The following is a 13,299-nucleotide window of genomic DNA, read 5'->3' as shown; positions in this document are numbered from 1 at the left end:
ATAGTATCCCCATCAATGCATGCATGCAAATGGCGTGACATAAATTCTACAACAAACACAAGAAGGAACAATAAATGTATGGAATGGATGGTGTTCTTGATTATTTGTGTCTGCTCGTTTCAGTGGTCACTGTGGCTGGTAGCTTGACTAATGAAAAATGCCTTACCTAAAAAAAAAAAGCTTTTAAACTCTTTACTCTGTGGCAAGAAGTATAATCATTTAAAAAATAATTACTTTCTATCAATGAGAAGAGTGTCCAAAATTTGAGTGTACACGTGTGCATTCACTGTTGAGGTTTTGATTGCCATCTTCCCCTGGTTCTTTACCTGACATGCAAACCCATATTATAAATGAGTGGGGAAATGTCAGTGATATTTTTATGTTTTAGCATGACACAAATGATTAGCATCATCTAAAGGACATTTGTGATTCATAACTGAAATCAGTGTTATTCAATCATCCACAATCCAGGGTTGATTCTCTTTCCTTCTATGACCTTCACATTTTCTTTTAGACACTGCTGATTTGGAAAAAACAACATCCCACTCATTTTACAGGCTGTCATTCTGGATGCTTGAAGCTTTGCCTCGATTTCTCACTTCCAGTCCCAGCATCAACAGAGAGTATCAATAGCTAATGGTATCTTTGGTCCCAGTCATAGAGACTTAGAGACTTGTTTGGTGATTACCTGGCAAACACTGATCATTAGGGTAAAGTATTCCCCGCAAGTGGTTGCTGAAGGTTCCTTGCTGTCTCTATGATTTTAGCTGAACCACAGTCATGTAGGCCTACAGAATGATCAGTGGCTCCAAGCCATGAAAAGTGTGTTTCTGGGTGGTTGGTGGTTGTTTGCTGACACTAGGTAAATTGGTCACAAAAAGGTATATGGTGATTCACCATGGTCTCCTGGTGACCAAATTACATGGAGGTTAATGGTGCAGCAGCTTCTTTGTGACCAATTTGACCTAGCAATATAAGCAACTTCCAGCAACCAGCTGGTCGGAAAGGCACATTTTTCCCTAGTGATCAGAATTTGCCAGGACTGTCTCTAGGCATGTGTGACTGAGGCCTTACCTAAAAAAAAAAAACCCTAAACATATCTGAGTGCAAATACTGGTTAGCTAACCTGTTGAATTATTGTCATTATTGAACAAGCTAGCACAAGCATATGTATGACGTCAAATAGTATTGATTTTAGCCATAAGGAAATCATATAATGAGCTAAAGTGAAAATGGTGCCTAGCATTGGTTAATATTAAGTTAACTTAACACCATCTTATACAATATCTATCATATCTCAGTTGTTGTACAAGATACATAACACACAGTACATAAAACAGAGCATCGTGCATGTCTCATCACTGTTTTGGATGACAGTAGCAGACACATGAAGTCGACACAGGCAATAGTGTTGATGTGGTTCATTTATTGCTATGGGTGTCTATAATTGCAATGGTTTTCTGAGGTTACACAGAGCTCCCCTAACAGCATACATTACATCTGTGTTTTACTAAACTGAGGTAGGTTTTGTGAATTTTGTACGTCAGCTTTCATTCTTTATCAGATATGTTTGTGATTGACTCTTGTGATTAAGTTTTATTTTATCTGCAGTGTCCTTAGATCTAAATCTAAATTAATCAAAATACTTACAAAAATGAAACTGAACAAATCATTTAATTTGTTGGTATGTTGTTGGGTTTTTTGTATGGGAAGATCTTATAATGGATTCCTTACCATATTTGACCTGAGCCATGTCCCCCACCACCATGTCAGCCACAGGGATCTGGATGACGTTTCCTTTTCGCACAACAGTGAACTTCTGCTCTTGCTCAATTCGACTCTGTAGACCCCGGAACTGCTTCTCTTTGGACCAGTCGTTAAACGCTGTCACCAAGACAACACACACAACAGAAAGCAGGATGGCAGCGCCCTCAATCCAGCCAGCATCTGCCTCGCCTTCATCCTCTGCACCCGCCGACACATTCCCGCATGCTGAAGATGGAGCAATTGTTTAGAGTCAGATATTTTTTGAACATGCCTCAGAAAATCAATAGTTGTTTTCCCAAAAAATATCTAATTTCAAATGGGGAGGAAAATAACAGGGGAAAATATAATCAAATGGTCCACAAGAAAAACTGATATTAGGTAAATATTAAAACCTCATCATTGTTTCTGGTGAGTCACAGAGAGCAAAACAATATGGCTTAAGCTTAGAAGTGCAGAGGCTACTTTTGACTGCTATTTTCAGCATCATCTAATGACTACACATGGTCATTGCTCTTTTTAATTTGCATGTGTGGCTGGTTTAACACAGAGCCACAGTGTCCCATATCTGCATCCTCTGATGAGACCACTTCCTCTCTATCATGACTCTTCATTGTCACTGAATGGCTCACCAAATCAAACAGACCCAATTTGGTGAGCCATTTCACTTTCTGTCTCTTCAGTTTTGTCCATTGTGTGCTTGTATTTTTCTTCCTTATATAAAAAGATTCTTATTTTTTTCACTCCTCTCTGATTTCACCAAACAACAGGAAAATCAACAGCAACAAAGTATAATATTTTGCTAAACAGAACATCTAGAGGCAACATTTGAGAATGTTTTGATGAAAGTACTTGTACATCTAAATGAGATAATAAAACAGCATGCGAATTTGTCACAAGAATAACTTAAATCATCCTGGTCTGATCCTGGGGTCTCTGTATACATAGACAATTTGATGTTTAAAAGTCTCAATGCTGATGCCATTTTGGGCATCAGCATCTTGGTCTTAGTTGGCATTAGTTGGCTAAAAAAGTAAATATGATAATAAATGAGCAGTTAACTTTGGGTAAAAAGAAAATCAGGACTAAAAAAAAATGTAATCGCTCTTGCACCAGGCTCTAAATTATGTTTATTTCTTCTCTAAAGTCTGGTATTATAGGTAGCATAGGACTCTATAGGGACTGACTCGCTTTTAGATCCACCATTCAAAGAATTTTTCTAGCTTATACAGCAATTTTCAATAAGCTGTAGCTGACATCACTGAACAGCTGGCTGACTTTAGTGCTTTTATAAACACTTAATCTAATCCTTTCTTACTTATGTGAGGCCAAAAAATAAATTAGTTAGTGGGGATTGTTACTATATTTAGCATTTTGCTTTTTTGTAATATTTGAAAGTCTAGATTAAGTTTAACAGAAATAAAACACGTTCAAGTTACTGCTGCATTATAATATTTGCTAACGCTAATAAAATTTGAAAACAGATAAAACTAAAAATAAATAACTTTGCATTTTTCTCAGTCCTAGCAGTCCTAGTCCTAGCAATTCTTCTTAGCTTTGCTTTAATATACTTTATATATTGGTTTCAGAATTTGATTTGACCAAGTCTTCTCAACTCAAGTTCCACTTCCTTTTTTCCAACAGCATTTAGTTTTTCACTAGCAGATTGGATTTGCATGAATTTAGCTCTTCTTTATTAACTTTTGACTTCTCTTTTTCAATTGCCATCAACATGTAAATGCAAGCTGGACCACAGTGCTGAGCAAAATGGCTTGCTTCAACCCTCTCCCTTTGTATTCTTTTCCAGTGTTTGTGTGTTTTCTTCATATAACCTTAACTTCTCCTCTGTCTTGTTCCTCCTCTCTTATTCTACTGTATGTATACTGACAATGTCTTACTTTTACTTCTCTCTATCTCATTTTCATTTTTCATGTCCACCCTTTTCACCATTGCTGACAGACCTTTTGTCACACCCTCCCAAACCAGCAACCACACCCTTTGTCCACATCCTCACATTCAGTTTCTTTTCCAGGAGGCTGGTAGAAGGAGAGGCCAAGGGAGATGATGGCAGCGGCCTCCAAAATGATAAGTGTGACATCCTGTAAGGCCTCCCACACAAGTTCCAGGAACGTCTTGGCCTTTTTGGGGGGAATGAAGTTTTGGCCGAAGGTTTGGCCCCGACGTTCCAGGTCTGCCGGCTCCCCACTGAGACCTGATAAAGGCAGTGGGAGGATGAGGCACGTGAGGCAAGACTGAGACAGAAAATGCAATTTCGTAAAATAAATGCTTTAAGATTTACATAGCCAAGTGAAAAAACAAAACACATTTGCATGCACAGATGTGCAAGTTTCATTCCTAAGTGAAGATATATGTGGAGATAAACCAACAGTGTACATAGGGACAGTAAGACACTTGGAATGCGACATACATGCACAAAGCATCACCCACACTAAATTTCACAAAAGCCCTTTGCCCAGTAAAATAATCTCAAAGTCTTTAAAAAATGTAGCTAAACATGGCTCTATATTTCGTTTGAGGATTTTGTGGACAAGAGACTAGGCATTGAGTCTTGTTGTACTCTCTCTGGGAATTTTAATGGGTGGTAGGGGGTGTCACCTGAGTCCACCTGAAATCAGGAGGGCTGTTGTTGTCAAAAGTCTATCTACACTCATCATGTGCATGGATATCATGGTTAATTTGGGTGTTTAATGACTTCTTTGAACTGTTCCTTTTCCAGGGTGGAATGATTGTACACCACATGTCATTATGACTTTAAATAAGTTTGAATTTATTTGGGATTTTCTCCAATATAGACAGAGTCAAAAGCATACATACAGACTTAAATATATACATACACGTAAATCTTTTAAGACGTGCTGCTCAGTGTTCTACAATTTCTTTTAACTACACAAGGCAATGGCCTATTAACATGATCGTGTTTGACTGTAACTGTAACTATCATCCAGCACAAAAAGGATATGTTTGAAATAACTAATCAATATTCAGGGAGAAGGGAGAAGTCAGTGAACTCAGTAAAGATTTACACAGATTAGGAAGGTCTTTGACAACGTCTGAAAGAAGAAACAGATGAGATCTGGCACTATATTAATTGACTTGAATTGAATTGAACAGAACTGAATTGAGATACATTTACTTACAATGTAAAGAATAACCCAAGAACCATCAAGGCTCAAGCTTGCTATGAACTAGTAAACTAGTAACTACTGAAACATCTCTGACTGTCAGCAGTAAAGTGAATTTTGCACCGCTATGGACTGAGAGGGTGCCAACCAAGAAAAATTGGCACCTTCAAGCTCAACTGAAATTTGCAGTTGCCTTCTGGAGAAAAACAATTGAGCTACTTGGCCACAAGGATGAAATGCATGTTTAGAGGAGTAAAGGTGAGGCTTTCAGACCTAAGCACAATACCCGCTAGTGGTAGCCTCATGTTCTGAGGTTGTTAATAAATTAGATGGAATAATGGAGAACTACCTCCAAATTTTTCAACATTGCTTCAGATTAACAGTTAAATGGTTGAAATATGGACACAATTGGGTGGACAGACACAACAATGATCACAAACACACTGGTTTTTGAATGGATAACATTAAGCTAAGAATAATTAAGAACAATAAGCTAAGAATTGGCCTTCCTGAAACTACAACCTCAAACCTATAGAACGTTTGTGGATTATGCTGAAAAGCCAGATTCAGGAAATACAGCAAATTTAAATAAACCTGAAGAGATTGATCAACTATCCAAGAATTGTGCCAGCAGCTTGTTGATGGCTACCAAAAGTGTTAAGGTTCAACTTGCTTAGAGATATTTAAACAAATATTAATGGGAGCTCTATGTATTTTTGATCCTGTGTGAATTAGAGAAAATCCTAAATAAATTTACATTTAAAATTGTGCAGCCAGTTCTTTAAAAAGTAATTAAAGCTGTATGCTGTACAGCCATTCCACCCTGTAATCAAAGGCTCAAATTTACCATGACATTTATGCCCATGATGAGTGTACGCAAACTACTGACTACAACCATCCATCTATGAAGGTAATACATCTCCATACTCACCCTCCTCTCCCCTCCCTAAATGATTCCGTTTCCATAGTGACTAGGACATCAGGACCAGGGCTTCCTGTCTCTAAGAGGTTTCTGCCCAGCAACAGGTGATGTCATTTCTCCTGCATTTTAGGTTTGAAGCAGAATCATTTTTTTCTTTTGTGATTGGCCGCGGGGGATAGGAAATGGCAATTTGTATGCTACTGTGGTTGGCTGAGCTCAATGACTTGTGTGCGTGCATGCATGTGTGTGTTTTGAGACATCCTGCTCCAGCGCGCTTGCAGGAGAGGAGTCATATGTAGCTCCCAGCATTGCTGAAGAGTTGTGTGGCAACAGGAGAGAGAGAGAGAGAGAGAGAGAGAGAGAGAAAACAGGTGACCTTATGCTGAGTAATTGTATCCTCCTTTTATTAGTCCCACCTCTTCATTCTCTTCCATAGCCTCTCTACTCCTCCTCCTCTCTCTTTCTCCCTCACTCAATCTCCCCTTGATGTGTCCTTGACAATGCAGCAAGCTGTTCTAGCTTTTCCTCCTCAACCACATCACACACACACAGAGTTTATCTTATGCCCCCTTTCTCATCATTTCTTCTCCCATTCCATGTCTTCAGTCTTGGTATAATGGTCACACACTGCAGTGTTCTAGTATCCATACACTGTGCGTAAGTAAGAGAGAGAGAGAGAGTGCTTCCATGCTGATCGGTGGATCATGTTACAGATGATGTTCAGCATTAACTGCATCATAATGTATACTTGTGTGGTGTGTTTTCCCTGGTGTGTCTGTTCAACACTGTATATACCCATAGTCTCCAATCTGATCTGTCAATACACATTCCAGCTCTATGTTCGCCGTGATTGTAATCATAGAGAGCATAAGAAGCAGCTTTTGTTGGTGTGTCAGATCTGGAGCAGAAAATATTTCACGGAAATTATCAGCCACAAGTTTTTAAGCAGATCATTACAAGGTCTGCTTAAGAAAGATAGGAGCATCTTTCTTCATGTGTGTTTGCACTTTGGCTGCTTTGAGATGACACCATATGTGATTTGTGAAAGCGAGCACAGTGCAAGAGAAGATGGTCAAAGTGTGTGGAGATCACCATTTGTGTGTGTGTGTGTTTGTGTGTTGTTTGCCAACTGTGCTTTGTAGGGACATCTGCAGATACATGACACCGTGTCAGAGAGGGAGAGAGTGACCGTGTGTGTATTTATGTGTGTGTTTTTGCATTAGGTTTGTTGGGACTTGCTGCACTGACTCCTGCCCAGCTCACAGTATCAAATTAGCAACACTCAACACAGACTTACTGTAGCTCAACACCCACCACCCCTCTCATGTTTTTTCAATCTCTCTTCCCTGTCTCTCATTCTTACACACACATCTCACAGATTTTACTTACACTTGAGTACACACACACACACACACACTCTCTCTCTCTCTCTAACTTCTTGCTCTATTCACCTCTCTCTGTTCATCACCATCTCACTCTTCTTTCACTCTCTCTTGCTGACTTCCCAAGCCAACTTCTCTCTGCCGTTGTGTTGCTAGGTTACAAACTAGTTGAAGGAGTGGGCGTAGTGTGGTACCACACCCCTGGTAGAATACACAAGTGTGCGCATCTACACATTCAAAAATATTAAAGACACAAATATCCAAAATCTAGTTTGGCAAATTCATTATAACTTGATCTTTGGGAATCATGTGTGTCAGAAAAAGAGACTGCATGAAAAATTTACAGCACTGCAGAAGAAATTCGTTGCTTAATCAGTTAGTTGTATGAAAAGATCAGCTGACTTGTTTAGTGTTTCTCACACACACACTTTGCATGTTCTTTTTTTATCCGAGACAAGATGTAATCAACATAGTTTGGAATAATACACAAACTTTTATTTTGAATAAACTGGTTACCAGCTAACATAAGGTCTGTGTTGTAGCCAATTTGAACGTCCACCATTTGAAATGCAGCTGGCGATGGCAATTGTTCTGCTATATTGGATTTGGATTTCTGCTGCAAGTTGGAAGGTCAGTCTAACCAGAACCTGAACCAGCTGGAGAGCCAGCGATGCTGTGTTGTAGCTCACTGAGTCTGCAGAACGAAAAGAGGAATACTGTTGCCAGTGGCAGTGCAAGACTATAAAGATGAAATGAGAAGAACTCATAAGACAAACACCTGATTATTGTTATAATAATATTGTTATTATTATTTTTGTTATTATCATGCGATCGTGGCTCAAGAGTTGGGAGTTCGCCTTGTAATCGGAAGGTTGCCGGTTCGAACCCCGGCTTGGACAGTCTCGGCCGTTGTGTCCTTGGGCAAGACACTTCACCCGTTGCCTACTGGTGGTGGTCAGAGGGCCCGGTGGCGCCAGTGTCCGGCAGCCCCGCCTCTGTCAGTGCGCCCCAGGGTGGCTGTGGCTACAATGTAACTTGCCATCACCAGTGTGTGTGTGAATGGGTAGATGACTGTATGTGTAAAGCACTTTGGGGTCCTTAGGGACTAGTAAAGCGCTATACAAATAAAGGCCATTTACCATTATTATCATGTTACAATATATTGGTAGCATTATGAATTAATTTAAGAAAGCGTGGGTGCGCCTTTCACTCATGCACAGGAACACACATACAAATGCAATACAATTTAATTCTGGGGGAAACACTTATTTATTAAGTTAAAGTTTGTCTCCTGGCATTGTCGATCTCCTTTTGTCTGCTAGAGTCTTTCTGAATAAGCAGCTGAATCAGTTTAAACACCTGAGAGGGGCAGGGAGGGCTAGCTGGTTAGCAGAACTATCAATATAACTGTGACAAAATTAATTCCTAGTTAATGTTTTTTCCTAAGTTAATCACAGATCAGCTGTTCACTATAGTGTATAAAAAGATAAAAGCTCAAAATACACTTGAGCCAGACATCATTCTACCTGGGCAACCCTACCAAAGTGTGATAAACGCTGACATTACATATTTAAAGGTTTCATACTCTGCCATGAATTATACGTGTGTAAAAGTAAACCTCCGTGTCCCTGAATAGGGGCAAATCTTTGAATATGCAATTTGGTTCAGTTCCATCTCCACCAACACCTACACCATTCACTCAAGCCTAGCTCCCCGCCTCCTCACAGACTGCAAGCTGTAATAATTCATCCATAATGTTCTACTCAGAAACCAGAGGAGGAGCAAACTGAACAGGTATCAGAACGGCCATGAATTTTATGTGAACTACAATGTTATAAATGTAACAACAGTTACCAAGCATTACAAAGCATTACCAATTGATGCATTAATGTACTCACATTACATTTTTCTGTGACACAATAATGATGCCAGTATGTCACATGGTCACATAATGTAGAATTATCAGCTTCATATATTAAAAGAAAAACAGAAGAAAATCAACTATTTTTATCTGTATTTACATAACATACTTCTTTTGAGTGGAGATATGCACATTCCTTCAAATTTGTTACCTAAAAAGACAATAATGAGATAGTTATACGTGCTGTTATTGGGATACATATGTGGAACAATGGGATATCAACTGGCTATTACAAGACAGTGTATCTCAGGCCATGTTGCAGAATAAGGCTATATAAGTAGCAGCGGAACAAATTACCTTCTACAGTGACCAAACAGAAAAATAATGTCATTTTTACTACTTAGCATTACATCTATTTATTTTTTTTTTTTTTTTTTTTGCATTGCAACCGAACTACAGTACTGCACAGTATTAATATTGGGCAGTGGGCACACCTCAGGTTTGAGGGGTGTGTTGGCTGCTAATCTCCAGGGCAAACTAATGACTTCAACCTAACAATGACAACTTACCACATCCCTGTGGGTTGTGAACAAAAATGGCCATTGTGCACATCAATTAACTTTCACTATTGTGTCATGATAAGCGACAGTTTATTACACACTGAGAAGAAGGACTGATGTCCAAATTTAAAGCCTTGTTTTCCTGTTACTATGATGTTGATCAATGTGAGCAATTTGTCTAATGCTCAGCTTGTGTACAACTGTAAAGAAGACAAAGCAAAAGAGGAGTAATGTTGTTGGTGTAGCTAGGTCGAACTGAGACGGCATAAACAGGTAGTAAACCACAAAACACTTGGTTGCCATTGTCTATTTATATCTTTTTCTGGACCTCACTAGTTAACAACATTAAACATGACTGATACCCTTGTCTATCACAAAATGGCAGGAGTTTGTGCCTCTGTAACGGCCTAATCTCACACGGTGCCCACCATGCCTCCAATAGCAGTTAGTCTGAGACTGGAGGCATGGTGGCTAATGTTAGTGGTTTAACTAACATTAAATATAACAAAAAGGTGAGATATCTGACAACAATGATGAACTTCACCTCCATCAACCGCCAAGTTCTCCCAAGATATTAACATGATTTGAGATATTATTTCCACATACTGAATAAAACATTCAGGTCATTTTGCAATTTTTAGTCATTATACATGCCAGAAAGGAGGAGCAGACCAAGGATCTGATCATTGACTAATGGCTTGCAATTGGGAAGTTGTTAACCAATGAGCAAGCAGCTTCACAGTCAGAGCCGCCATATTTGGTTTCAAAACACAAAGCTGTTGTTGCCAAAAAACACTCATCTTAACGCTTCAGAACAAGTGCTCACAAACCTATAGATGGCATTTCTCTGTTCTCTGTGCCTTAATTCTGTGCTCCTCTGTCATTCTACCTTTCAGACTCTCATTCATGCCACCTGCCTCCCTATCTACATCTCATCATCTCTCCAGTCACTAGTATCAAGGCCCCAGGAGGTCCTGTCCTGCTTCCTACCATTGTTGGACTCCACTCTGCTGCGTAGCTTTATCACATTCTAATTATCAAATAGTTTATTACCCAAACTCATTGTTCCTTTAAAAAATAGTTTTCAGTTGTTTCAAAACATCCTATTTATTCATTGTTTAAGTCTACAAATAATCAAACATTGGCGATAACTAATCTCCAATATACACCAATCCAACTTTTTCCAGTTCTGTACTGATGATATTGGCACTTTGGCTTCAGGTATCTGCTGATACTAAATACTGAAATCATACCACAAATAAATTAATAAGCCTAATTTATCACTGTTCTCATTAGTCGCTTTTTTTATGATAAGCAACAGACTCATTTAACATCTCTTTGTAAATTAGCAGTTTAAAACCTAATATAGAATGCAGAAAAAATCACAAAAAATCTAAATAAATTTGTCCCAATTTCAGCCTCTACTTATCTCAGTTTGAGAGTTTTTAGTGTGCAGCTCTTCACATCTAAGAAAAGTAAAACAAAGACAATGCTAACTGAGTTGACAAAAGAGAGAAAGGAAAACACTGTTGGTGCTTTTCATTTGTGTCAATGCACTTTGCAGTTCATTCAAAACTACTTTAAACATGCAAAAACAAGCTGTAAGCCTAGCAGGTGTGAAAGACCTGCAAACTTGAAAAATGGGCAGTTAAAAAAAGCAAATGAATTCAAAGACAAAAAAACATAACAAAACATTTATCAAATTTGAAAGGCTCAAAAGAAATGACAAGCACATCCGTGGCCAGGTGAGGCCAGAACCCTGAGACTCAATGACACATTAAGCAGATAAAAGAAGTGTTGTACTTGCATTAGCTGTTTAATTAAACTCTCAATAAGAAGTCCAAAGAGATCTAAAAAGAGGCCTTTATTATGCTGACAAACCAAAATAAACCTGTCAATCTAATGGGTTCTCAAAAATAACAGTAAACAGGCTAAACAGTTAATACTTTTGTTAAGCCTCTTGAACTAAAACGGAAAATTTGTAAATAATAATAATAATAATAATAATAATAATAATAATAATAACAACAACAACAACAACAATATAAGAACAGATATAAGTTAAAGTACTTCTTATCTTGATGGCCTGAATGTATTACTTTAGTGAGTGAGGGTTTATAACCGTCCTGCAATCAACCCTAACTTCATGAATGTTGTGATGTTCAGTATTTACACAAACCACCAACATGAGTAATACAGAGAGGTATATTAAGGCTAACTTCACTGATGTGAATAAGACAGGAAAAACACTAAGCAAACACAGGTATAGCTGAACAGCTTCAACACCTGCGAGACAACATTTGGGCATCATAATAACTTTGAAAAGGATTTATTAAAGGTTTATTTTATTAGCATGTCCTGGTAACTGGCAGCCTATGAAAATGATTATTTTTCCTTTTGCCTCCTTGACTGTTAACAGTTGAGAGACAAACATAACAGACTTGCACCTAAACCACCAGACACCCTTGCAGGTATACTGTCAGAGATTGTAGTTCATCCACTTATTGATTTACTCTATCAGCTTCCCATTCACCCATCCAATATAATCCCATCATCCATTCACCAATCAGACCATCCGCCCATATTCTCTTTACACGCACCTCAACCAGAAGCTGCCTTCCAAGGTCAGGATTACAACTGCAGGAAAATGGAGGCACCAGCACTTAATTCAGAATTCATCTAACATGTGTTGCACTCATTTGTGTATTGATATTGCGCACAACAATAAACATCATTAGCAGTTTTAGTGTATGTTTGTAGCTTGTTAAAATAAAAGGTGGCTTTGTTCTAAAATGACTGGTGACCACACCTAATCTGTTTCTGTTGGCCAAATGATGCCAAATGATGATGAGACAGAATCCCCACCAGTGATGGGAATAACGTTGATGGAGTGATGGGAATAACGTTGATGTGATGGGGAAAAAAGTAACGCCGTTACTTGTAACGGCGTTACTTTTTTCAGTAACGAGTAATCTAACTAATTACTATTTCTATCGTTACAACAGCGTTACCGTTACTAACAAGAAAATGCGGTGCGGTCGCGTTACTATTTTTCAACAAACAGACGGTTGAAGCTGTCTTCAGCTTACCTCACCTTATATCAGTTGCATGGAAGTAGCTGTCTATGTAAGTAATCTGGGCGCTACAACTTTAAGCAGCTGCGCGCGGTCCCGCGGACGGCAATCACTTTCTGCCCGACGATCACTTTTTTGCACAACACCTGGAGCTCAGGGGGGCAAAACAATCGCATGAGTGCTGCTGTTTGACTGAGGAAGAATAAAGTAGTCGTGGTAAGCCAATCACATGACCCGTTCAAGATGACAAAGCAACAAGGTCATATATACCAGTTTTTAAATTGTGTTGATAGGCCACGTAAAACCAGAGTCATGATAAACAATATATACGAGTGTTTTTTTCCTGAATAATTTCGTCACGTTTACTGTTTAAGGACATCACTAGCAAGCACTCTCTGCATATGCCCAAAAAAAAACAAAAACAGCCCTTTTGTGTTGGTGGAAAAATACACCATGTCAACCAATAAAAAAATAATATGGCAACATGACATTTGGTTGTTTAGGAAGAGGGGGAGAATTTAGGAGTGACCACGAGAGAGAGAGAAAGAAAGACAGCAGAAAAAGAGAGAGAGAGTTTTGAGATGTGAGAGATT

At 38.7% G+C, this 13,299-nt stretch overlaps 1 protein-coding gene across 3 annotated transcripts in view; it reads right to left on the bottom strand.

Moving 5' to 3' along the window:
- Positions 1–13,299, bottom strand: part of atp2b3b (ATPase plasma membrane Ca2+ transporting 3b) — a 91,811-nt gene that overhangs the window by 60,758 nt on the left and 17,754 nt on the right. For all 3 annotated transcript variants that reach the window (XM_087834166.1, XM_087834167.1, XM_087834169.1), the window contains 2 exons: positions 3,779–3,976; positions 1,735–1,992 (listed from right to left, as the gene is read on the bottom strand). In XM_087834166.1, the coding sequence (XP_087690292.1) occupies positions 1,735–1,992; positions 3,779–3,976 (456 nt within the window). The remainder of the gene's footprint in view (positions 1–1,734; positions 1,993–3,778; positions 3,977–13,299) is intronic.

Source organism: Neolamprologus brichardi, chromosome 20 (assembly GCF_056152115.1).
Source record: "Neolamprologus brichardi isolate AB-2024 chromosome 20, ASM5615211v1, whole genome shotgun sequence".
Classification (NCBI taxonomy): Eukaryota; Metazoa; Chordata; class Actinopteri; order Cichliformes; family Cichlidae; genus Neolamprologus; species Neolamprologus brichardi.
Note: the sequence above shows the minus strand (reverse complement) of the source record. Positions and strands in the feature narration are given on the sequence as shown.